At 42.3% G+C, this 26,796-nt stretch overlaps 2 protein-coding genes across 2 annotated transcripts; one reads left to right on the forward strand and one right to left on the reverse strand.

Moving 5' to 3' along the window:
* Positions 1 to 2,242: 2,242 nt before the first annotated feature.
* HCFC1R1 (host cell factor C1 regulator 1) lies at positions 2,243 to 12,900 on the reverse strand. The gene is made up of 6 exons (XM_060780239.2): positions 12,765 to 12,900; positions 8,237 to 8,430; positions 6,526 to 6,576; positions 5,492 to 5,656; positions 3,723 to 3,899; positions 2,243 to 2,637 (listed from the first exon to the last, which is right to left on the reverse strand). The coding sequence occupies exons 2-6, from the start codon at positions 8,428 to 8,430 to the stop codon at positions 2,487 to 2,489; spliced, it is 738 nt and encodes a 245-aa protein (XP_060636222.2). The 5' UTR covers positions 12,765 to 12,900; the 3' UTR covers positions 2,243 to 2,486.
* THOC6 (THO complex subunit 6) lies at positions 12,571 to 26,789 on the forward strand. Its single transcript, XM_060780238.2, has 13 exons — positions 12,571 to 12,668; positions 15,053 to 15,168; positions 15,268 to 15,332; positions 17,424 to 17,527; positions 17,617 to 17,654; positions 17,742 to 17,790; positions 17,876 to 17,947; positions 19,560 to 19,662; positions 20,903 to 20,952; positions 21,310 to 21,372; positions 22,692 to 22,802; positions 24,873 to 25,001; positions 26,225 to 26,789. The coding sequence occupies exons 1-13, from the start codon at positions 12,630 to 12,632 to the stop codon at positions 26,306 to 26,308; spliced, it is 1,023 nt and encodes a 340-aa protein (XP_060636221.2). The 5' UTR covers positions 12,571 to 12,629; the 3' UTR covers positions 26,309 to 26,789.
* Positions 26,790 to 26,796: the final 7 nt, after the last annotated feature.

Raw genomic sequence — 26,796 nt, forward strand, 5'->3', positions numbered from 1 at the left:
GTGGGCTGGAGTGGGGTGGGCGGGCCAGGAGGGAGGGGATTCTCCCCAAGCCCCCTCCCTGTCCTTTCCTCCCCTTTTCTCTTTTGGAGGCAGAAAGTGAAGGAAAGACGGAAAAGATTTGGATCTCTGTAATGAATTTTCCCATTATATGTTCCAACTCACAGAGCCCTGCTAAATCCTCCCTAATTTTCTTCTAATGGTTATTTGCTTACAATGTCTCCTCTAATGTTATTGGTATTGTCAAGCCAAAAGCAAAACTAGCTTCTGTCTGAAAATATTCATACAAAGTGATTTTTTCCCCCTGTCTTACTGTTTTTAGCCCTATATTTGTAATTCTTCCTTACCATTATATTTGATTTCCATCGCAGTTGCATTTGGTGGGGATGAGATGGGGCCTTTTCCATGGTGGCTTCCAGCTGTGGAACTCCCTCCCTTAGGAGGTTAAATCTGCCCCTCCCTCCTGACTTTTCGCAAGGAGCTTAAATCCTGACTGTGGGAGCAAGCGTTTGTAGAATAGATGGATTTTATTGGTGAAGTTGAGATTTTATGGACCATAATTTGGACTGATTTGGAGGATGTTTTAAACCTGACGAAGTGTTTTCAATGTATATTTATAAGCATTTTATGTAATTGTGTATTTCATTGCTGTTTTTATATTGTACTAGCTGTACCTGCCACGCGTTGCTGTGGCCAACCTTTCTTCCCTTTCTTTCTCTCCTTCCTTCCCTCCCTCATTCCTTCCTTCCCTCTTTTTCTTTCCCTTCTTCTTTCTTCCTTCTCTGTTTCTTTTCTTGCTTCTTTTGCTCTTTAGTTCCATCCTTCCTTATCTCTTTCCTTCCTTCCTTCCTTCCCTCCCTCTTTCTCTTTCATTCCTTCTCTCCTTCCTTCCCTCTTTCACTTTTTTATTTCCTTCTCTCCTTCCTTCTCTACCTTTCCTTCTTTTCTTCTCTCCTTCTGTCCCTTTTTCTCTCCCTCTTTCTCTCCTTCCTTCTTTCCTTCCCCCTTTCAGTGTATGTGTTTTGTGTGTGCACATGTGTATATATATTTGTGTATATGTGTATATATGTGTGTTTGTGTACATATGTGGTTTTGCACATGAGTTGCAATGTATTTTTTTCTTCATTTTTTGGCTTTTTAAGTCTCTTCCGCTGTATTTTCCAGTGTTTTTATGAGTGATGGTCACTTGTTGGCCTGATAGGTGTATTGTGTCCAACGTTCGTGTCAATTTGTCTAGTGGCTTTTGAGTTATGTTTGTCCCACAAATGAACATTACATTTTTATTTATATAGATTGGTATTGAATTCTTGCCTACTGGTCGCTGCCCTGAGTCCCTCTTCGGAGGTCGAGAATAGGACGGGATATACATGTTCTAAATAAATAAATAAATCTCTTTCCCTGCCATTTGAACCCATTACTCCCTTGTGCCCTGGTCTCTAGAGCAGCAGAAAGTCAGGTTTCTCCCTTCTCCTCCTCAATGGGACACCCTTTGACATCTTGAAAAATGGTTCTCATGTTGCCCCTCTACCTTCATGTATCCTAAACATCCCCCAGGAGGAAGGGAAAAAGAGAAAAAGAGAAGGGAGGAAAGAAGAGAAGGATGGAAGGGTAGAAGGGAATGGAGGGAGAGAGGAAAGAAAGAGAGAAGAAAGGAAGGATAAAAGGGTGGAAGGGAAGGAAAGGAAGGATGGAAGCAGAAAGAGGGAGGTAAGGAAGGAAAGATGGAAGGATAGGATGGTGAGAGAGAGGAGGGCCTGAGAAAAGAGCCCAAAGGTCCACATCCGGTCTCTGGGCCTGGGTTTGCCCATACCTGATCGATACTGTAGAGTTAATGCAGTTTGATGCCACCTTAACTCCCATGGTTCAATACTATGAAATCATATGATTTGTAGTTTTGTGAGGCACCACCACCCACTGGCAGGGAAGGCTGAGTGTCTTTTAAAACTACAGCTACCATGACTTCATAGGAACTGAACTATGGCAGCTAAAGTGGTACCAAACTGCATTAATTCCTCAGTGCAGAGGTATGCTTAGGGATTGTGGTGGGTGTAGAAAGTTGAGAAAGCTTTTATTGTTAGTCAGAAGTGAAAAGAGAACTGTATACTGAACATTTTTTCCTTTTAGATGCAAGTTAAAACCTCACCTTTGGTAAAGTAGAAAAGGTGAGAGCAAAAAAAAATCCATTCTGAAATGTCTTTAAAAGGACATATTGCAAGGAAAATTCTAGCACCACCTGACACCACTGTTGCACATTTAGCTTTTAATGGCCTCTTATTAGAAGAGTCGGAAAGCACACAACAGTCACACGCAAAATAAAAAGATTGCTTATATGCTTCATAACAAGAGAGCAAAAAGCAGAATCAAAGAACTGGAACTGAAAACCAAGGGTGTTATATCGATGGACATCATTAGTTTTCGCTTAAATATGGTGCTGCTGGTTGGAAGCCTGAGTGGCCATGGGAGAAGACATGGTTGGCGGCTTCAAAGCTTCATACTTCCATTTCCTCTTCTGCTCCCACCACTTTTTGCTGGGCCTCTACAGAGGCACTTGCGGAAGAGGGGATGCCCATCATTGTCCGAATGGTGTGTAAGCTTGACTTATTGTGAGGGCTCCACAAGACAACCTCTGTACAAGGATTCCTGGAGGAGAGGAAGGAAGGAAAGAAAGGCTTGGGCGAGTGGGCTTAGTAACAAAAGAATAATGGACATGATGAATATGGATGAATTGACCCAACTCCTAATAATACATCAAGGAACACCAAGGAAAAAGACGAACTGGCAACTATTTAAAACCTACATGAAGGAAGAGAAGAAAACTTTAATTATCTAACCAGAAAATAACAACTTACCGCACACTGAAGAATCCAATATGAAAGGAGAAAGTACAATGTATTTGCTTATATATATATATATATATATATATATATACACACACACACACACACACACACATATATACATATAATTCTTATCTTTAAAAAGGGTAAGATAGAAGGACATAACAAGCAAAGAAAAAAGACTGGACGTACAGAAACTCAACAATTTTTCTCTTTTTTCTTCTTTTTTTAAATGATTTCTAATATTTTTCCTTAAATCTCTTTAAATTGCTTTTTCTTTTATTTGGTTTGGGTTTCTTTTGTAGCACTTTCTCTTTCTCCCCCCCCCCCCCCGTTTTTTTTTTTTTTTTGTATATACTAAACATTTCAATAAAAAAAGACTTTCCTTATAAATGCATAGCAGGGTAACTTATTAGCAGCAGCGTGACCCAGCACCAGAAGCCCAAAGTGATAAAAAGAACAAAAACACACAGACCAATGTTATCTCTTTCTTAGCAAAATAATATGGTTGTACTATTTACAAGGTTCAACCTTCACACTGGAGCTTCACACACGAGGCATCATACCGAGGCTAACCTCACAGACTAAGGTCTACCTCACACAGAGGCTTCTCTCACAGACTAAGGCCTACCTCACACAGAGGCCTCTCTCACAGACTAAGGCCTACCTCACACTGTGAGGCCTCTCCCACTGAGGCAAACTAATACAGAGGCCTACTAAGCTACAGGCACACCTCTTTATAAGCGCTTTCAGTGCTTGACTCAATTTTTTGTAATTTAAAATACCTGCTTAATTTTTAATATTTCTGACAGAAAGAAGTGGTGACTGACACAAATTACCAACTTTTATGCATTTGCTCTTCTTTCCCAAACTCACATCTATACTTACAGAGAAAGAAGCAGTTCTTCGGCTGTAATACCGACTTCTCCAAGTCCGGCTCGTAAGAGAGAAGGGTGCGTCAGAAAGGGGCACTCGCCCATGATGTATTCTCCGTCCACAATAACGTTGTTGAGCTCATCTTCATCATCTGAGCAGGTTTCTTCCTGTGCTCTGTCTTGGGAGAGCCTGGGATGGAAAAGATTATGTGGGTGAATCTATATTGTAGAAATAATACAATTTGATCATGGCTCAATGCTATAGAAACCTGGGATTTGTAGTTAGGTGAGGCACTAGAACTCTTTGGCAGAGCCTAAGAATGCTGGTGCCTCCCACGGTCCTATATAGCATTGAACTGTGGTAGTTAAAGTGGTGTCAAACTATTAATTCTACAGTGTAGATCAGGGGTGTCAAATTCAATTTTAATTAAGGGCCACATCACTCTTATTATGGTTGCCTTCAAAGGGCCGCTGAATCCATGGACAGAGAACCCACGGATACAGAAGGCCAAATGTATCTCCCTCTATGAGCTGGAAAGGAGATTAAGATAGTCTGGAGAGGCCCTGCTCTCGGTCCCAACTCCTTCGCAGGCGCGGTTGGTGGGGACGAGAGACAAGGCCTTCTCAATGGCTCCTCGGCCGTGGAACTCCTTCCCCAGTGAAATTAGATCAGCCCTCTCCCTCCTGACCTTTAGGAAAAGGTTAAATGAGTAATCTACCTGTGCAATAAGAAAATATGAAATAGTGCGATGACAAATTGCAATGGCCACGGTCTACGATATAGGATTGTGTGATTTTAAATAATTGGTTTAAGGTTTTATTTTTTAATGCTTATGTTTTTATTATGTGTGTTTTTAGCATCTAAGTGTGGCCTATATATGGAAGCTGCCTTGAGTCCCCTATGGCAGTGGTTCTCAACCTGTGGGTCCTGAGATATTTTGGCCTTCAACTCCCAGAAATCCTAACAGCTGGTGAACTGGCTGGGATTTCTGGGAATTTTAGGCCAAAACATCTGGGGACCCACAGGTTGAGAACCACTGCCCTATGGGGTTGAGAAGGGTGGGGTATAAATACAGTTAATAAATAAATAAACAAACAAACTATAATTCTTTTTACATAGTGGTTGGTGCTCTTTAGTTTTTACCTAATTTGGGTCCCCAGGTGCTACTGAACAGCAATGCCCATCACTTTTGATTATCCATCATGCAGACTGGGGATAATGGGAATTGAAACCCAACAACACTCTGCGGTTGGGGAAAGGCTAAAGGACATTTTCAAGTCAGACATCATATCCAAAAGCTTTGTATCTAAATTCAAACCACACTTTCCTGACTAAACAGAATGAACGGCAGTCTCCCAGATGTTACTGTATCACAACTCCCATCTACTCTAATCACAACTCCCATCAACTCTAAACAATACACATATCTTTTTAAAATGAAGGGTTTACATGAGATATGTTGATTCCCCATACATTTTGTTACTACAATTTGTGATTTGTCTGTATCTCTTATAAGGGGTTGATTTAACCCAAGCATGGGCATAGTAAGAATCGATATTGTATTATGATATTGTATAATACACACCTCCTGTATTATGAAGAATACAGGAGGTGTGGTCCAGCATCTGGAGGGCCACATAAAATGACATGGTGGGCTGGATTTGGCCCGTGGGCCTTGAATTTGACACCTGTAGTATAGATGCACCCCATGTGATAGAAGTCTTTCTGGTTTCCCTTAACTCAATTTTCCAAATCACTCGGTCACCATGATTTGCCACTACCTCTGTTGTAGCTCTTTCAGGCGTGAATAGGCTTGCTGCCATTGGGGGTCTTCGTCGTGGATAGGGAAGCCATTGGTGCTGTAGATGTGGTCGTTTTCCAAGCTAAGGGAGTTGAAGCGGGCAGCCATCTTGTCCTCTGAGAGGAAGTGCTTGGAATTGGGCTCCCTTTTGAAATGGAGAAAACAACATCAATTTAGTACACCATTTCGTTTGGCTTGATGCTCTGGGCTCATCAAGCCAAACGAAACGTCCCATTAGGTTTATAAGTACGGTCCAGCATGCAGCGTAAGAATTGATTATGTTGAAGTGTTTAAAAGGATTACTTTCAAATTCAGTGTAGCGGTGGGTGATTACATTTGCTGTATAGTACTGTCAATATTGTCTAATCTGTTTCTAAAAGATGGATAGTATTTTACCAGCTTAAAAAAATCTATGGAAAAACAAGACCATGGGATTCTAATAATCATGCCAGCAGTGCCAGCAATGTTATGGAACCATTTCAGAAGATATTTATTGTCCATGGAATCCTAACTCCACCCTTGATATCTTCAATTAAAACATATACAGATCATTTTGTGCTAATTCAGCTACATCTTCATTAACATTTTATGGCTATCCCAAGATCCAAAATGTCTTTAATCTCAAAAACTGCACAAGAAAGAATTAGAAAAAGAAAAGAAACATGGAATAAACGTGGAAATCTGACTATGTATGATGTTTAAACATTTAGCTAGCAATTATATACCTCTTAGTAATAGCTGTTGCACAAAATATAGCTTTATGGAGATTCTAAATCAAGTAATTTGTTTCGTGTGGTTTTACTTAGTACCGGTTTTAAATTTGATTTGTAAGATTTTTCATGCAACTCCTATGATACTTTTGTGGAACCCTAGGGTTCCATGGGAAAGTTTGGGACCCTCTGCTGTATACAAAAGAAGAAAGTTTACAAAGAAGAACTATAGACCACTGTCACCATAAAACATATTTTCTATCCAGATCATTTCCCCTTCATATTCTATTCTTTTCTGACTTACTGATCTCTGTGCTCCAAGTGGCGTTTGAAAGTGAGAGGTCCTGGGCGGCACCTAAAAGAAGAAGAGGGAGTTGCATTCAAGAGTTAGGTGTTTCCCTTTCCTTGTTCTCATCTGCACTATCTGCAAGTCGCTTCTGGTGTGAGAGAATTGGCCGTCTAAAAGGATGTTGCCCAGGGGATGCCCAGATGTTTTACCATCCTGTGGGAGGCTTCTCTTGTGTCTCATGAGGAGCTGGAGTTGTCAGATGGGAGCTCACCCCACTCCTCGGATTCGAACCGCTGATCTTTTGGTCAGCATTCCTGCCAGCACAAGGGTTTAACCCATTGCACCTCTGGGAGAAGTTTCTCAAGTCGCTTCTGACACACACACACAGACACCACACAAATCTGCACGATCAAATTTTGGCAGTTTGATATCACATTGACTGCAATGGCTGCAACTTGCAGATTTGTGTTACAGTGAAGCACTAGAGCTCCATGGCAGAGAATTCTAAATATCTCACAAAACCACAGATCTCAGGACTCCATAGGATGGGGTCATGATGGTTAAAACACCATCAAAGTGCTATAATTGTGTAGTGTGAAAAAAAACATCCTAACCACTGGCGTATTTTTATTTTGCTAAAATTAAAATAGCCAGTCCTCCCTTCCTTGTAGCTCATAAAAACCACAGGTTTGCAAGGCCTTCCTTTTTCAACAATTCTCCCCATGTTAACCCTCTCCTTCCCTTTCCCAAAAGCTGCCTTATCTTCCTTTTCCTTATACTTAGGAGCAAAATAGCTGAATAACTCCTCATGCTCTATCTATACTGCCATATAATGCAATTGTATCTGCATTATAAGGTCAGGGTAGACCAATAAAATATACTTTATTTATATTCCGCTCTAACTTCTCAAGGGAACTCAGAGCAGATTACACAGTACATGTATGGCAAACATTCAATGTCATTATACAATTGGAAACAAAGACAGACAGTACATAAACAAAGGCAAGGCTTCCCTCTTTTTTTCATCTCCAGCATCTGGAGGCTGTGCTCGACCACACCAAGGAGCCTGTTGTCCATGGGCGCCTTCCTGATAAAATTTCCGGCATGTCTTCAGAGATGTCTTTTATCTACACGCCAAAGCGGTACCTATTTATCTACTCACATTGCTGTTTTCGAGCTGCTAGGTAAACAGAAGCTAGAACTGATGGTGGGAGCTCAACCCAACCTGTGGCTGGAATTGCCAACCTTCCGGTCATCAAGATCTTTTTGTAGCTGGCAATTCAATGCAGTTAAACTGCATTATATGGGTTAACACTGACCATATAATGCAGATTCAAACTGTATTATATGGTAGTGGAGATCTAGCCTTGTTCACACATACCCTGCCCATCCCTGAAAGTAGGGATTTTTTTGTTGCTCTCATAGAAGGAAGGATACCACTAGTGATATCATGGTGAATGGAGTTGAAGTCTAAAACACCTGAAGGGCCCAAGTTTGTCCATGCCTGGTTTAACCTCTGATTTGCAAGCAAAACTGAATTACTGTGTTGCAAATTGATGCATGTCTACAAAAGTGTGTCGTCAACATGAAATCTTTGCAAAGCTCTCATATAGCTATATAGGTTCATAAATACCAGGAGAGCGAGCACTATTCAGAAGCCATTCTTTTCCTAATCCATCCAATAAGATAGATCCATCCCGGAAATAGCTTCATGTCATACACATACCGGGATCGTTGTGTACCACTGAAGTTCACCACTCCTTGGTTTGTCCTGAACCATGTCCCTTTGCGTGTCATGTCTCGTTGCCAGCTGGAGGCACGGCCATGGCTCCAGCCCCTCTTCCCAGATAAAAGGGAGCAGCGCTGGGGTGGGCTGGATGGAAGCAATGCGGCCGATGGGTCACCAGGTGTTGGATCCATCTGTGAAGTTAAAGGTAGAGAGGAAATGGTTAAAATAAGTTTCTCTTCTCCTACAGAGGTATGATAAACATGCCCTCAAATTGTCAAATTTGGCAATGCTGGCCATAATTAATTCTTTGTCATTCATCTTACCTAATCTTGGGTGTGCATACAGAGTCTCACTTATCCAACCTTCACTCATCCAATGTTCTGTATTATCCAACGCAGTCGGCCTCCTGCCTGGATCTATAGCTCTTTCATTGAATAGCTTTGCAGCTTCAAAGCCTGGCTGCTTCCTGGCTGAGGGAATCCCCTGTTGGGAAGTGATTAACTAGCCTTGTCTGCCTCCCATCTGGAACTCCCCCTTTTTTGAGAGCTCCTCTTCATTCACTGTCCCAATCCTAGGGTCTCTTAATACTGGTACCCAGATTTTGCTCCTCCCCATGGCCTCCTCCCCTCTGCTCAAACTGTCCACATGCATGTGGACTTCAATGGTCTCCCTGTGCCGTTCGACATGGCAGCCGCCAAAGTGGTCCAGCATTTCTGTGCTCCTAAATAACACGCCATGTCCAGGTTGGCCCACCAAGTGCTCCACCACAGCCCACCTCTCTGGTTGAACCAGTCTTCTATTGAATATAGAATACATGGTGATCCTATAGAGCTGTGCACTTTAGGAGATTTATGGTAATGCTAGTCTTTACTGAAGTTTTTGGGTGTGAAAAGAAGGAATAACTTAAATTGACTTGATTATTTCACATAGACTCAGAAATGTATTAAATTCATGGCCCAGCATCTCCAATTCAAAACCTCATTTTCAACCACAAAGGTTTGGCCAAAATGAGAAACACTGGAAGTCCTTTTATATCTTGTTGAACTCTCCCCATCATATTTGACCACTGGCCCTGCTAGGTGAGGCTAATGGGAATTGGAGTTCAACATCTGGAGAGCCAATGCTTCCCATCCCTAGACTTGACCTTATGTTTATGTAAGATCCCTTTTACATGGCCATATAGTCCAGATGATCAAAGCAGATAATCCACATTATCTGGTTTGAACTGGGTTGCATTCACACTTCCATATAATCCAGTTCAAAGCATATATATATATGGATTTTATATGAAAGTAGAAGGAGCCTAAGAACTTGCATCCATACACACCAAGTATAGTCATTATTATAATAATTATTAATACCCAATTTTTTCTCTCTAAAAAGAGACTCGGCTCCCTTCTACACTACCATATAAAATCCAGATTATATAATTTGAATTGGATTATTTATTTATTTATTTATTTATTAGCTGCATTTGTTGACCGCCGTTCTCAGCCCTTTAGGGCGACTTATATTATACGGAAGGTGTGGACTAATATAATCCAGTTCAAAGCAGATAATGTGGAGTATTTGCTTTGATAATCTGGATTATATGGCAGTGTAGAAGGAGCCTTGATGTTGTCTTACTTCAGTTGAAAACAAGTGAAGTAACACTTGCAAGTACATAACTTTTCTGGCTGGACTGTTACCGTATCCTTCACTGCTGATGGTTGTAAAACATTAAGGCATAATACCAGAATAGGTCACACTTGATCCAAACAACAGTTGATGCTTGCAATGGACTGAGTGGGCTATTTTAGTGCTGTATGTTTTTTTAATGTTCGGATGCAATGCCTGTTTTGCTTCAAGGAATACTAATGTTATGGCATAAATGGTGTGTTTGGAGAAGAGGAAAAGGAAGGGAGGACACCTAACACCTAGCCCACTGAAACAATGATAAACTGCAATGATTAGAAGAGGAAAAGAATAATATATGGACAGTGGACTGTTGTTATTAGCTACGGTTTGGTTTCATGTTGCACCATAACATGGGCTGCCATAAGGTCCACAAAAACTGTTCCTATGCTGTCACGCGCTGGGCCTGCGAAAGAGTCTGTAGACAGGACGTGTTTTCTGAATGCCCAACGGGACGCCGGGGGTGCCTCGGCTGAGAGGCCGTTTGGATTTCTCCACACAAAGTTATTTTAAAGACTTAGAAAGCTCAACAAAGTTTTTATTGTTACTTAAATCTTTAATAAATCAAACAAATACTTCAAGGCTTTGAATCAACTGGTGGCTTGCTTAAATCTTGTCCACAAGGGACAGGCAACTTTCTTCATAAACTGTTTCTTCCTTCTATAAGGGAAATCCTTGACCCCTTCTTGAGCAATCTATATTTAGGCTTTGCTGGCGTGGGGCCCCTATACTCGGTTCCAATTTGCATTATGGCTGCCGCAAGAGGTCCTTACCAGGCCAAAGTCTCTGTGTAGATTTTCAAGAGGAAAGAAGTCCTTTGTTTCCCAGTGAAGGCTGGCTGAAAAACCGTGGAGCTGTATTTCTCCAGCAAAGAGCTGGCTGTAGAGTTGTGGAACTAAATTCCCCAACAAAGGCTATGCTGTAGTTCTCGGTATTTATTTGTCGTGTCAGGGCTGAGGTGTTCCAGCGAGTGTCTCTGTAGATCTTAGAAAACTATTTCTAGATTTAAGTCATTGACATGCTGGCTGATACCCAAACAGGGGGTGAGCTGGAGATGTCACTGCCTTGGTCCTTTCACTATTGGCTGCTACTTCCCGGCGGATGTCAGGTGGTGCAATACCGGCTAAGCAGTGTAATTTCTCCAGTGGTGTAGGGTACAGACACCCTGTGATAAAGCGGCATGTCTCATTAAGAGCCACATCCACTGTTTTAGTGGTGAGATGTGTTCCACACTGGGCATCCATACTCAGCAGCAGAGTAGCACAGCGCAAGGGCAGATGTCTTCACTGTATCTGGTTGTGATCCCCAGGTTGTGCCAGTCAGCTTTCGTATGATATTGTTTCTAGCACCCACTTTTTGCTTGATGTTCTCGGTAGAGCTGTGGGACTGGATCCCCCAGCAAAGCTGTAAAAGACGAAGCTTTCTACAGGTGGAACTGATTCACATCCTGTATGAAAGGCTTCTCTGTGTAAACTGAACTACAGGCAGGGCCGTAGCCAGAAACAAAATTCGGGAGGGGTTGAAAATTTTGCGGGGGGGGGGGGGGGTGAAACCTGCCTCCTAGCCCACGCTGAAGCAAAGAGCACAGCAGAGGGCAGAGCAGCCTTCAATAACCTGCAGCTCCGCCCCTGTCAACCACCTCCACCAAGTCTGGCCTCCTTAATGAGAGAATTCAACACAAACACACCCAACTTGGTTGCTTTACTACATCGGCTATTGCTGCAAGTAATGACAGTGTGGATAAATTGTCAATATTTGCTTGAGATAGTGCTTGCAGTTCTGGAGGGACTCTGTAATTTTTTGCATCTCATAGACTTAGCATGGGGATTTGGTTAACCAGTTAAAATTCATGAGTAAACCAGGTTTTTTAAAAAATCTGAAACATTTCAGGGGGGGGGGGGGGTTGAACCCCTAAAACCACCCCCTCGCTACAGGCCTGACTACAGGCCCCCCTTTCCCCCTCCTTAACCCAGAAAAAGGGGCGGAACTAAACAACATAATCATTGATGGGTCATTGGCCCTATTGGAGCCCCCGGTGGCGCAGTGGGTTAAAGCACTGAGCTGCTGAGCTTGTTGATCAAAAGGTCTCAGGTTCGATTCCGGGGAGCGGCGTGAGCTTCTGCTGTCAGCCCTAGCTTCTGCCAACCTAGCAGTTCGAAAACATGCAAATGTGAGTAGATCAATAAGTACCGCTCCGGCGGGAAGGTAACGGCGCTCCATGCAGTCATGCCGGCCACATGACCTTGGAGGTGTCTACGGACAACGCTGGCTCTTCGGCTTTGAAATGGAGATGAGCACCACCCCCCAGAGTCAGACATGACTGGACTTAATGTCAGGGGACTATCTTTACAGCCGTACCAGCACAGTTCCCGTAATGCAACCTTTCTCATAGCCTTCCTTGATCTATTATGAATGTATCCTTGTCATGTCTTTCTTTCCAAGGTTCAGGGTCTAAAAAGGTCACATTAGGAGGCAAGCCTTTTGAGGGCAATTCAGGACAAGACCTCTCTGCCCTGGCCTGACTTGGGCCTACTAATCCAGGCCCACGCCCACAGAAAGGCAAGCAATAGAGATCCCAGAGTGCTTTGCGCTCCAGGCGGCCATTTTAAGAGAGCCCTAGCAACACCGACTTCATACATTCCCCTCACGGTGGGCGTGTCTATCCTCAGAAGGGGCGTGGCTTTCCCTGCCATTGAAGCGCGTTGCTTCTCTGCGCATGCGTCAAGCAGAGGAGGGAAACGCGGCGCCACCAACGGTTAGTAGAGGGCCTAGCCTAGGAAGGGGGATGTGGGCCTACAGGTCTCTTGTGCGCATGCGCTGTATGATAAGGCAAGGCTTTTCTCATTCTTACCGTGCAAATACGATTTACGACTCTCTTCTGGTTGGAGGAGCCCTCTCTTTGAAGCCGGGGACGAAGCGGCGTAGGAAAGTAGCAACAAAATGCCTTTTTTCAGTCACGTGACGGAATGTAACTCCACCGCGAGGTAGCTTGGGAAATGTAGTCCCAACTGTCGCTTCTTCCCCGCCCTCTGGTAGGATATGGCTCTGGGAAGACTACGACTCCCGTGATGCCTTGCGCTCGTGGAAGCTTCTCTTTCCTTACTTGCCCATAGAGATAGAAAGTGAAGAATGCTTTCTGGAATTGGTTCTGAATCTTCTTGGAGAACAAATCAATTCTGTGGTTCTTTTGGTTTGCGGGGAAGGCGTGAATAAATGGATATGGTTTCTTAATTTTTGAAATTATTAGTATCTTTGGACAGGAATTCACTTAAAGCAACAGTGTCTCATTTTGTTCCTCCAGGTATTTTGGACTTCTTGCTCCCAGGATTCCTGACTGTTGGCCAAGATGGATGGGAATTGAAGTCCAAAAAACCAATTGGAACAATTCACTTAAAGAAGGCATGGGCAAACTTGGGCCCTCCAGATGTTTTGGACTCCAACTCCCACCATTCCTAACAGCCTCAGGCCCCTTCCTTTTCCCCCTCAGCCGCTTAAGCGGCTGAGGGGGAAAAGGAAAGGGCCTGAGGCTGTTAGGAATGGTGGGAGTTGAAGTCCAAAACACCTGAAGGGCTGTTTGCCTATATCTGACTTAAAGCATCTTACGACACATAAGCAAAGGTATTTTAATAGTAGGTAGACTCAGTAACTATTCTAAAGCCTTTGTCTGTGTGGATCCTAATAATTTGTGGCAAGTTCTTGGTGGTATGGGGATACCAAATCACCTTATCTCTCTCCTGAGGAATCTGTATAAGGACCAAGTAACAACAGTAAGAACTGACCATGGAACAACAGACTGGTTCAAGATTGGGAAAGGCGTACGGCAGGGTTGTATACTCTCACCCAACCTATTCAACTTGTATGCAGAACACATCATGCAGGGCTTGATGAATGCAAGGTCAGGGTTAAAATAGCTGGAAGAAACATTAGCAACCTTAAATATGCAGATGATACCACTTTGATGGGCAAAAGCGAGGAGGAGCTGAGGTGCTTTCTTGTTGTTGTTGTTCATTCGTTCAGTCGTCTCCGAGTCTTCGTGACCTCATGGACCAGCCCACGCCAGAGCTCCTTGTCGGCCGTTACCACCCCCAGCTCCCTCAAGGTCAGTCCAGTCACTTCAAGGATGCCATCCATCCATCTTGCCCTTGGTCGGCCCCTCTTCCTTTTGCCTTCCACTTTCCCCAGGTGCTTTCTAATCAAGGTGAAAGAAGAAAGTGCTAAAGCTAAGTTGCAGTTAAACATTAAAAAAAACCCCAAGATTATGGCAACCAGACTGATTGATAACTGGCATATAGAAGGGGAAAATGTGGAGGCCGTGACAGAGTTGGTGTTTCTAGGTGCAAAGATTACTGCAGATGCAGACTGCAGACTGGAAATCAGAAGATGCTTACTTCTTGGGAGGAGAGCAATGACCAATCTCAATAAAATAGTGAAGAGTAGAGACATCACATTAGCAATGTTAAAGCAATGGGATTCCCCGTTGTAACCTACAGATGTGAGAGCTGGACCATAAGGAAGGTTGAGCGAAGAAAGATAGATGCTTTTGAACTGTGGTGTTGGAGGAAAATTCTGAGAGTGCCTTGGACCATGAGAAGATCCAACCAGTCCATATTTCAGGAAGAAAAGCTTATTGGAGGGAAGGATATTAGAGGCAAAGATGAAGTATTTTGGACACGTAATGAGAAGACAGGAAAGCTTAGAGAAGACAATGATGCTGGGGAAAAAGGAAGGAAAAAGGAGGAGGGGCCGACCAAGGGCAAGATGGATTGATGATATCCTTGAAGTGACTGGCTCGACTCTGAAGGAGCTGGGGGTGGTGACGGCCGACAGGGAGCTCTGACGTGGGCTGGTCTATGAGGTCACGAAGAGTCTGAAGTGTCTGAACGAATGAACAACAAAAACTCAGTAACAGTTTTAAGCATCCTTCCTTCATAAATTCAAGAAGATAGGAAACTCTTCATTGATCCATTTATCCCAATATTGTCCATACTAATTTACAGCCACTCTCCAGAATTACAGGCCGGATTGTTTCCAAACACTAGAGATCTCCAGGCTTGATCTTGTTCACTTCGCCAAACCAGTGAAGACTAGCATATTTAGGGTGGTACTACTGACCTGACTTCTCATCCCACCTTTTGCCAGATGAATATCCAGCGATCCCTTGAGCTGCTGCACATGACCGTCTACTCCCAGAGCGTCTCGCCTTGTGGAAAGTATTTAGCGGCTGGGAACAATTATGGAGAGATTGCCATATTCAGGTAGCTAGTGCTTTCTTAACACAAAGGGTGTTTTTGGGTGAGACATTAATTTGAAATGATTACAAGTTACATTTCACGGTCTTTCCCTCCTCTTTACAGCCTTTCAGCAGCACTGAGTTCAGAGGCCAAGGAAGAGAGCAAGAAGCCAGTGGTTTCCTTTACAGGTAGATCATTATGGTCCGGTGAATCCAAGCAATTCCTGTCATGTTTGTGACTGTTCAGATCTGACCCACCATGTCATTTTATGTGGCTCTCCAGATACTGGACTACAACTCCTATGTTCCTCATCATAATCATCATAACTAGAGCTAATGGCAGTTGTAATACAGTAACACCTGGAAGGCTGCAGTTCGTTTAGTCAGTGGAATGTGGTTTGAATTTAGATACAAGGCTTGTGGATATGATACATAATGGATCATGTGATTTTAATTGATGCTTTAGTGCTATGTTTTAATGGGTTTGGTTTTAATGTTTTTGTTTATTTGCCATGTATTAATATATGGCATTGAATTGTTGCCTTTGAGTCCCCTTCGGGGTTCAGAAGGGCGGGATATAAATTTATTTATTTACTTTATTTCTATACCGCTTTTCTCAGCCCTCAGGCGACTCAAAGCGGTGAACAACATCAGTACAAAATATCACAAAACAAGTATAGGGCGATTAAAAACAATTATCACATAAATCATTAACATCAGTATAACAATCATTACTGCCTCAACAGTAAAATCAAAATCCAGTCTCGTCATCCATTATTCTGTATTCTTATGTTCAATTACACTGTTTAATCAAATGCTTGTTCGAACAGCCAGCTCTTCACTTTCCTCCGAAACAACAGCAGGGAGGGGGCCAATCTGATATCTGCAGGCAGGGTGTTCCACAGCCGAGGGGCCACCACCGAGAAGGCCCTGTCTCTCGTCCCCACCAAGCAGGGAAATAAATAAATACATGTCTCACTTTAAAATGTCCTTTAATTTTTCCTCAACCTGGGAGTCCCAAGTGCTGTTGTATTGCAATTCCCATTATCCCCAGTCCGCACTGCTAATGGTCAATGTACTTATTGGCATTTAATATTTGCCTTTTATGTTGTTGGCTGCTCCGAGTCCCATATTGGAAGATGGGGCAAGATATAACTTTTTATAATTTTATTTTATTGACACAAAATCATAGTATGTCACAGCAAATGAAATCTATATGCTGGATTTCCTATCACAAAACCACAAGTTGAATACTTCCCAAGCATCTAGGACTGTGTGATGTATTTTTGAATGATGTGCGCAGATCCAAGTAAGGTGGCCTTTTTCAGTTGACAGATCATGATTTTGTTAATGATGATGATGATGATTATTATTATGGTTATTACAGAAGTGATGGGAGTTGTCGCTCAGTAATTTCTGGGGACCCTAATTGGGTAAAAACTAAAAAGTACTGACCACTATGTAAGAAAAATATAGTTGGCCCCCTGTAGCCACACATTTTCCATCCATGGATTCAACGGCCCTTTGAAGGCAACCATAAGGCTGATGTGGTCCTAATGAAAATGAGCTTGACACTCTGAATTAGGTGCACAGCACCCCTGTAAAAGTGGAAAAACTACAAATTATATATATATTATATATAACCTCAGAGGACACTCAAGAATCACTAGAATCTCAACCTGTGGGTCCCCAGATGTTTTGTCTTTCAACTTACAGAAAGCCTAACACCTGGTAAACTGGCTGGGATTTCTGGGAGTTGTAGGCCAAAACACCTAGGGGCCAACAGGTTGAGAACGACTGCTCTAGATCTTCCAGTGTGTGTGGTAATCTTCTGACAGAAGATTCCTAGTTATCCAGTAATCAAATTTTCTAGTTATCAAAAACAAAAGTCAAACCTGCAGATGTGGCCGACTGTATTTATTTGTTGCTCGTTTATGGTACTCTCAAGCATATTTCTCTTAAATCACATCCCAAGGCCTGGTGTGTCAGGCTGTGATGTCATTGAACAAATGCATAGAAGACTTGGTGTGTTTGGGGTTGGCATCATTTCCCTTGCAACCCTAATTTTAACAATTTAGAGCGAAGAGAAGACACATGAGGCCAGGGGAATACTTTGCTTTTTCAATTTGGCATCAGAGTATACTTCATCATGGGACTCCCCATTTCTGAGTAATGCAGTTTTTTTGCTGATTGCTCTTGGTAGGCTGAGGATATCCCTTGAGTCATCTCAGGGGGTTATTATGCATAGTTCACCATAAAGTCCACTTCTTGTTTCTGTAGCCCACGATGGTCCCATCTATGCCATGGTTTCCACAGACCGGCAGCTATTAAGTGCTGGAAACGGTGAAGTCAAGGCTTGGAATTGGAGTGAAATTGTGAAGAAGGTAAGGAAGGGGTTGGTTGACAGTCACCTCACTATATTTCTCTTGACCTCTTCTGTTGTTTCATAACATCTATTTTCTGTGTATCTTAGGGATGCAAAGAAGCCTGGAGCAGAAGGCCACCTTATGGGTATAACTCACATTCCTCCTTCATTGCTCTTTTTCTTTCCTTTTATAGATGTCCTGATTCATTATACCTCTTTCATTTTCTTTTCAGGAGCAGCCTAGAGGTGCCAGAAATCAACAGCCTTCAGCTGAACCTCAAGGTAACAACCACAATGGTGCAGGATGGGAAGGTTTCAGCATGGCTTCTTCGGCTGCCTCACATTCACTGTTGTTTTCCTCTTTCAGGATAATAGTCTTCTAATGGCTGGTGGAGACTGTTCTATTCACATGATGGATCTAGAATCGGGAACCTTTACTGTGAGTACTTGGAGCCTGAGATGGACAATTTGTGGAGAAGATGTTCCATATCTCTTAGTTTTTGCACAAATTCAAACTGGTCTAATCTTTTGTTACTAAATCTGGATAAAGGGGCCTAGCCTGTCAACCTTCTCAGCAGATAATGGGTTTTTTGTGTATTTACTTTTTTTCCATACTCGGGAAGTAAAAAATTATTTTGAAAAAACTAAATTTTGAGAGTTTCAGGTTATTACAATGATATAATATCACAATGCCCTGTAATCATGGAACCCATACTAGCAGTTTAACATACCCAGACCTGGGAGAAAATGTTCTCTCTAGAAATGTTTCAGGTTCTCTATATTAGGGCTTCTTCAATGTTTTCCTCTCGCAACCTCTTTCCACCCAAGAAATTTTTACGTGACTCCAGATACATAGGTATTACTACTACTACTACTACTACTACCTCTTCCTCCTCTTTCTCCTCCTCCTCCTCTTCCTCCTCCATATATTTATATCCTGCTTTATCTCCCCAAAGGTATAAAAGTCAAACATTCACTGATAATAAATCAATATTTCCAAGGCTTACTAAAACACACTGTTTTTTCCTTTTTGTTAAGTACAGCTAAAGCATATTCTGCAGAATTCACTGTAAACACTGCACTTTGTAAATAAGTTGCAGTTGCCAAATTTTTCACAAGCTTAACACTGAGCTAAGGGGACCTCATTTGGGGTCGGGACTCACAGTTTAAGAAGTAGTCATTGGTATATGCTTCCCTTGGAAGTTTCCATCGAGCTAAGTTAGAGAACCTAGCAAATTCTTAGAGAGGATGCTTTTGTTACAATCTCTAGATCCTCTGATGTAAATTTGTAGTATTTTTGGACCTGAAGTCAGATAATGAATGGTGTGTGATGATTGTATCTGTAGTTTCCTCTCATTGTGGTATAAACAGGAATATTTCCCACATTCTTACTATATAGGAACCTTCCCCAGCCAAGCATATGCTATGCTGCAACCATTTCCTCAGTGAACACTCAGCACCTCCATATAGTTCTGTTTACACCTCTTTCTCTGGTTTAAAAAAAACTGAGTATTTCCACAATTGTACTGCAGATATTGCATATCTTACTCAAGATATAGTGCAATACAATAGTACTATCCGATCCCCTCACTCCCCTTTGGTCTTCTCTGGAAACATTCAGTACTTTGGACCTGTGTCGTGACTGTTTTCTAAGATAACAATTCTAGCTGGAATGGTATGACTATTTGTTGATTCTAGATAATTTTTAAGGCAAAATTTCTCCTCTTTCAAACTTATTTGAAGCCCTATGACCATAATTGTGTACCTTTTTTCTTTTTAAATAATCTTTAGACATGGTTCCCAGGACTTTATGGAGTTGTTTTGCTTTCCCTCTCCGAGCATAATTTGTACAGTTCTGCAAAATTGAAAGCATTTGTCACCCACTTTTTCTGCAGTAGTTTTTGCATCAAATTCCAAAACTGTTTTGCTTTAGATCAGGTCCACCTAGTTGTTTTCTCACACCACAGTGTTATCTCCATGACCTGTTTGTTTAATCAGCCCCACCGCTGGCATGGCGGCTTTTAATTTCCTTTGCTCTACCTTGCTCCCAGCATGAATTTCAGGGTCACCGTGATTACATCCACTGCCTGGCTCTTCGGGAACAGCTCCGGGAGTGTTTGTCAGGGAGCGAGGATGGCACTGTTCGGCTTTGGGGTAAGGACCTATGGTTTGGGGTTTCTTCCCAGTCTTTCATGAGGTTCTTAGTTACATGCTTCTGTATCTTGGGAAGTTTGTATTCAAATGTATATGCTTCCAGGTCCTTTAGAATGAGCTACAGAGGCTGTACTGCACTTTCCTGAAGAATTCCTTAAATCGTGATTCTGTTCAGGCAGAGCCTTGTCAATGGTGGCCCCAGAGTTACAAATATCTGACTTACAAACAACTCATAGTTAAGAATGGGGGTGAGAGAACAGGAAGTGAGAGAAATCTACCCCTAGGAAGGGAAAGGGAAATGCATTCCTAAAAGAGTGATCATGGGGAAAAGGAGTCTCCACTGAAGCTTTAACTCCAATCCTTATTTCTACAGTAAGCCAAAATTTTCAGTGATCACAGGGAAAGTGAGGTGAAATCTTCTGAACAGGGGTACAGACTGCAAAACAAACACCACAGGGGTGTTAACCCTTCTCTGGTTTGTGTTTGTGTGTCTATGGCTGAAGTTACACTTTAAAAAACGTACCTGCTCTGACTTGCATATAAATTCAACTTAAGAACAAATCTACAGAAGCTATCTTGTTCATGACTTGGGGGTTGCCTGTATTGTGGAGCCAGCTACATACAGAGCCTGGGAAAAAAACTTTTTTGGATTACAACTGAACATGATGGCTACATAATTTTAGGAGTTGGGGACAAAAACAAATATTTTCCATAACTGAAAAGACTGCCAAAGCTGAACATGCAGGAATTTAGGAAGATAGTGAAAGAGGTGAACCTTTAATCTAAGCTGTCATTCTCGATTATCTGGTAATTGCCAGTACACCTACACTTACTAATTTTACTTTTAAAGAATTGTGTTTTAGATTTGACATTTACTTCATTATGTGAAGGAACTAACAAAACCCACCTCTGAGTAGTCCTTGCCTTAAAACCTTAAAACATACACACACAAGATGCTTTGAAATGTATTGAGAAATTTGATATTTATTCTACAAATATGATTTTAGAAGCTGCTTCCAGAATGTTGGGGGCAAACAAGTGCAACAGATGCCACAATTACACATTTGTTAATTGCCTTATAAAATACTTCCTAATTTCCTTTGGTCCATATGCTAGAGTTGTAACGATGGAAAGCTACACAGTTGGAAAGAGGAAGGAGGTTTTGTGTCTGCCTTGAGTGCTTTTATTGACAGAAAGATTAAGAATATTTAAATAAATATATTACGTTTCTGTTTTTCAGATTTACGTACTGGAAGCCAAGTCCAGTCCATTGAGGTGCATAAATATGAGGTATGATTATTCTCCTCCATCTTCCTGCAACTCAAGAGATTTGTTCTTCCTCGTGATTTTTAATCCCGCACCTGTCCATCTGCTTTCGTATTTTCAATTATTTATGAAATAGTCTTTTAACATGAAATTTCTGCTACGGAAAGAGAATGAGAGGAGTATGCAATTCATCCAAAGTCTAATTATTTCACATATGTAACATCACATTTTACCAAAACAACACAAGCCTTCAGGGGAAATGGAGCATTACTCATTTCTGATCAGAGTCTTCATGCGTTGGGCTTGACATCCTTGCTTAACCAATCAGAGAGCCAATTTCCTCTGGGCATTTTCCCTTAACGCTCATCTCAACTCCCTTAGGAATGCAACCGGCCGCAGAATGGGAAGTGGATCCGTTGCCTGGCAACAGACTCCGACTGGATGGTAAGTGTGCCCGATTTCTGTCATTGAACGAGAATTGCAAGATATCCCATGGTGCACTGGGCTAGCAGTCATCCATCCTGAATGCTCAGTTCCTGGGCTTGAGTAGCCTAATGGGCCCAGCCAGCATCACTGACCTTCATGCTGCCTCCTTTGGAGAACCTTGTTCTGCCTATGTTTTTCTGAAATTGATGTTGAAGGCAAGGAACTGGAGATGTATACAGTCTCAGAAATTTGGGAAGCTGAGGATTCTGAATCTGTAGAACAAGCAAAGGAATTGAGGAGACAATATGTGTCATCATATTCTGACTCAATAACTTGGCTGCAAGTGGGAGGTTGTGGGCAAGCCCGTAGCCAGGATTTCGATTCGGGGGGGGGGGGGGGGGGAGGGCTGAATTTTTTTCATGGGGGGTTGGGGGGGGGAGCTGAGTCTGAGTGAAAGAGGGTCTACCCTAGCAAACCTTTTGTATCATTACCCCAATACCCCCATGCATATGGGATATATTGAGCATGGTGATCAGATCATGATATGAATAAACATAACAGTTTAAATAATCCACCAGTAAGGCCTTTTCACGAACCACCATGAGAATTTGGGGGGGGGGGGGCTGAAGCCCCTCAACCCCCCCCCCCCCCCCGGCTACATGCCTGGTTGTGGGAGTGAAGGGGCATTGATGTAGGAACACTCCAAATGCACAAGCTTAGGAGTCCCCTCAATGGCCCAATGTAGCTGTGCAAGGAGGAGGCCATACGTTGGATTTTTACTACGAAGGCTTTATTGCGTGGCCATAGTAATATCAACAAACATGCACACAGCAATGCAATCAAGGGTTTGCCGCAACCCCCAATGGGGCTGCAGAGTTTTATAATTTTTAGCAGTAAATTGAATATACATTGTCATTGGTTTCCAAAGACAAATCATTTCATTGGTCTAAGCTAGCTATACAGTTGCTCATTGGTTGTTTATGATTTTGATTGAGGGTTTGGTCATCCTGAGGTGAAGCCAGACCCATAGCCAGGATTTTGATTCGGGGGGAGGGGGGCTGAGTTTGATTGGGGTGGGCTGAGTCTGAGCGAAAGAGGGTCTACCCTAGCAAACCTTTTGTATCGTTACCCCAATACCCCTATGCATATGGGATATATTGAGTATGGTGATCAGATCATGATATGAATAAACATAACAGTTTAAAGCACCAATAAGGCCTTCTCGCAGACCACCATGAGAATTTCGGGGGGGGGGGGGCTGAAGCCCCCAAACCCCTCCCCCCCCCCCCCCCGGCTACATGCCTGGGTCCCCAACTGCTCCATTTTCCTTCCTGTAGGTGTGTGGTGGGGGGCCAGCGCTCACTCTGTGGCACTTGCGGTCCGTTACCCCTACAACGATCTTTCCCTTGCCCCAGTGCCAGCAGCAAGTCATGTTCTACCAGGACCTGGTAAGTCTGTTGGGGGAAGCAACCTTCTCAAGCCTCCTCTATATGATGATTGTCTGTTTTGCAATGTGTCATTTTATAACCTGAAGTATATGTCTTATTTGACTTGCAGTTTCCTTATCTCTGTATGCCTTAAAGCAGTGAGAGGAGCTGCAGGTTATGTGACTGACTTGGTGACTGTTGAGAATGTTCAGGTTTAAACAGGATGACAGTTAGGGAATGGCTGTTAGAGAAGTGTGTTGAACTTTGAATGAGCTTGACTATAAAAGCCTGTCAGAGTGTGAAAACTCATGTTAGGAAGTTAGAAACTGATGAGGCTTGTGTTTATTTGAAAGTAAATTCTTACTAAAGAGAGCTATATAAAGCAACATTGGAGCCCCCGGTGGCGCAGTGGGTTAAACCACTGAGCTGCTGAACTTGCTTACTCAAAAGACACAAGTTCAAATTCTGAGAGCAGTGTGAGCTACCACTGTTAGCCCCAGCTTCTGCCAACCTAGCAGTTCAAAAACATGCAAATCTGAGTATTTATTTATGGCATTTCTATTCCGCCCTTCTCACCTCGAAGGGGACTCAGAGCAGCTTACAAGAGATATTTTCATACAATGTATTATATTATTAGCATAGTACAATATCAGTATTATATATTACTATATTGCACTATACCATTATATTGTAATATTATTAGTAATATTATATGTAATGTAAATATATAATTATAATATTGTATTACTGTTACTAGTATTATATTGTATTACATTATAATATTATAAATATATATACAATACACTATATTATATTATTAGTAAAGACAAGATGGAACTGTCTTCTGCTCCCCTCTGTCTTCATTCTGTAGATCAATAGAGTAGATCAATAGGTACCGCTCCAGCGGGAAGGTAACAGCGCTCCATGCAGTCATGCATAGATTTTAAATGTGCACTGTACCTTGTTTAATGTTTATGCTATTTGTGTATGAGATTTATTTTAATTGCCTTGTATTGTGTTTCTTTTTGCTTGTGTTGATGTATTGTGGGCTCGGCCTCATGTAAGCCGCACCGAGTCCCTTGGGGAGATGGTAGCGGGGTATAAATAAAGTATTATTATTATTATTATTATTATTATTATTATTATTATGCTGGCCACATGACCTTGGAGGTGTCTATGAGCAACACCGTCTCTTTGGCTTAGAAATGAAGATGAGCACCCACCCCCAGAGTCGGACACGACTGAACTTAATGTCAGGAAAAAGCCTTTACCTTTACCTATAAAGTAACATAGTTTATGAAGAAACTTATAGTTCAAGATGCAAACTCTGAATCGTTACTGAAGTCTTTAACCTTCGGCAAGAAATGTGCCTGTATCTTTAAATATATGAAGTTATCAGTAAACAAAACGTATCTTTAAAAAGAAGTCAGATTGCATCATTATCTGCTGAAAGCATCAAACAAAAAATATCTACATGACCAGCGGTCATCCATTACCAGATAAACTCTGCTACCCCAATTAGGATGTGATCCTAACAGTTTATGATCTATATACCCTGATGGTCAGTGATCCTAACAGGTCATGATCCATTATCCCCGAAGGCAGGATTTGTTTCCCCCTCCTTCCTTCCCTCCCTCCCTTTCTCTCCTCTTCTTATTGCATTGTGGAGCATTGTCTTCCTGACTAAAGATCTATATCGCAGGCAGGCTGTTAGGAATTGTGGAAACTGAAGTCCAAAACTCATGGAGGGCCAAAGTTTACCCATGCCTCATCTAGTGTCCCTTCTTTCTTGGTCCCAGTCTTCACTGTCCTTTCGTCTTTTAATTCCTAAATTGCTCCCACTCTTGCTCTTTTGGGTTGTCAAGGAGCATGCAGCATTTTCCCCTACTCCTATTCTCTGGAAATATACTTTTTAAAAAGACTTCAACTCTCGATGCCATTTGGGGGAGACCAAAGTGTAGCTTTTCCAAGTTCTGCCCTTCCCACTCTTTCATGCTTGGAATTGCCTTTTACTTGCCTTGTATCTCACATATATTTCCAGTAATTCTCTCCCCCCCCCCCCCTCCCCATACCTGAATATATCTCCCACAGATCCTTTCCGCTGGCCACAGCCCAACCATCAACCATTTACAGATCAGCGGGGAAGTGAAGGCCCAAATCCCTTGCATGCTGCATTGTGTCCACTCTCTTTCCATCAATGAACAATCGCCAGAGCACAAGGTACGTTGTAAATTGGGAATCGTATGTGAAAAAGTGGGAGGTCGTATGGCATCCTGTTAGTAGCCTACACACATATATGCATGTCATTTTGTTTTGCAGAAGTTGGTATGCCCTCCCTCCAAAATACCCAAAGCATCTCTCTCTTAAGACTTGCTGTAGAACCTCAAAGCCACCAGTCCTGCAGGGCTATTCCATGGCTTGTGCCAGTGGTTCTCAACCTGTGGGTCCCCAGATGTTTTGGCCTTCAGCTCCCAGAAATCCTAACAGCTGGTAAACTGACTGAGGTTTCTGGGAGTTGTAAGCCAAAACACCAGGGGACCCGCAGGTTGAGAACCACTGGTTTAATCAGAGTATACAAGGTTTGAGATGTGTCTGGCTGTGTTCCCATATCCAGAAAAGAGATTATCACATCACTGCTGAGTTTGCAGAGTTCACCCAGAAGTCTCAGGTTGTTGCAATCATTTCTTATCTGGCTAGAGGCTTAACCAGGCACCTCTCCAGTCTTCCTTACTCATCCTTTTTGGATGTTGTCGTCATTTTAGGAAGAGATAACAGTTTCAGGGTCCATACCAAATACCCAGAGTGTGGTAAATGGTTCAGCCTTGCATAGGTTTACATGAGGAACAACTGTGCCACAGTGACTCATACAGCCATAGTGTCCTGTAAAAGGGAGGAGGCTTTTGGAATTTAGAATCTCCTTGATGGTGTTCATAAGCAATTTTGAACAATCATTTTGAAAAATGTGAATTTGGAATTTGAACTGAGACATGTAGAAGATGCATTGTCAAAGGTTTTATGTCTGGAATCACTGGTTTGTGGTGAGTTTTCCAGGATGTATGGCCATGTTCCAGAAGCATTCTCTCCTGACGTTTTACCCACATCTATGACAGGCATCCTCAGAGGTTGTGTAGTCTGTTGGAAACTGGGCAAGTGAGGTTTCTGTATCTGTAGAATGTCCAGAGTGGGAGAAAGAAGTCTTTGTCTGCTGGAGGCAGGTGTGAATGTTGCAATTGATCATCTTGATTAGCATTGAGTTAGCCTTGCAGCTTCAAATGTGGGTGAAACGTCAGGAGATAACGCTTCTGGAACATAGAGCCTGGAAAGCTCACAGCAGCCCAGATGTAAAAGATCTGAAAGAAGAGGGATGTCCCTGGGGCAGTGGAGGGGGATTCAGGAGTCTTCAAACTATTGAACAATGTCTTTCTTGCTTTCTCCATCCCCAGGTCCTGACTGCAGCCGGAAGCAGCCACTGCATTGACGTCTTCACCAACTTCGGTTATCGGGCCTTTTCCCTTGCCTTCACCTAGTACTAACTTCTCTTTTCTCTTCTTTGTAGATAATTGCATATATTTTTTTAAAAAACCTGAGTATGGATAAAAACACCTGTATAAAGCAGGTCACCTTGCCAGTTATCTCTGGGGATAAACAAGCAGCTCAATTATTGACTTGCCTTTAGTCAGTTCCACTGAGGAGAAAAATGCCTCTGAAACTTTATTCCATAGCATGCTTGTTTGGGAATGAATGGCACATGTTTACAATTATGGTAGAGGTTTGGAGAGGTTAACTAGGCTGTATTGTTGTGGGAGGAGGAATTCTGGTAGCTGTAATCCAAAAGAGTCACTTCTCCAAATAATGTGTATTGTATCATTGAAGAGAACAGTAGACCACCCATTTTTGCTGCAAGCAGAAGCATTTGGTTGTTACATCAGAATACTTGTTATGTCACAGGATAATTTGTAAATAATTCAGATTATGTGCATTAAAATATTGCTTTTTTAAATTGAGAAATGGACAA

This window comes from Anolis sagrei, chromosome 6, assembly GCF_037176765.1.
Source record: "Anolis sagrei isolate rAnoSag1 chromosome 6, rAnoSag1.mat, whole genome shotgun sequence".
Lineage (NCBI taxonomy): Eukaryota > Metazoa > Chordata > Lepidosauria > Squamata > Dactyloidae > Anolis > Anolis sagrei.

Excerpts from the sequence above, each read along its gene's own strand:
- HCFC1R1 (XM_060780239.2), bottom strand. The coding sequence starts at position 8,430 with ATGGATCCAACACCTGGTGACCCATCGGCCGCATTGCTTCCATCCAGC. Across the intron at positions 3,900-5,491 it reads CTGAAAGAGCTACAACAGAG|GCTCTCCCAAGACAGAGCAC; the intron begins GTAGTGGCAAAT and ends TTTCCATCCCAG. Across the intron at positions 2,638-3,722 it reads GAAGAACTGCTTCTTTCTCT|GAATCCTTGTACAGAGGTTG; the intron begins GTAAGTATAGAT and ends CCTCTCCTCCAG.
- THOC6 (XM_060780238.2), top strand. The coding sequence starts at position 12,630 with ATGCGTCAAGCAGAGGAGGGAAACGCGGCGCCACCAACG. Across the intron at positions 19,663-20,902 it reads TGGCACTGTTCGGCTTTGGG|ATTTACGTACTGGAAGCCAA; the intron begins GTAAGGACCTAT and ends TCTGTTTTTCAG. Across the intron at positions 25,002-26,224 it reads AACAATCGCCAGAGCACAAG|GTCCTGACTGCAGCCGGAAG; the intron begins GTACGTTGTAAA and ends CTCCATCCCCAG.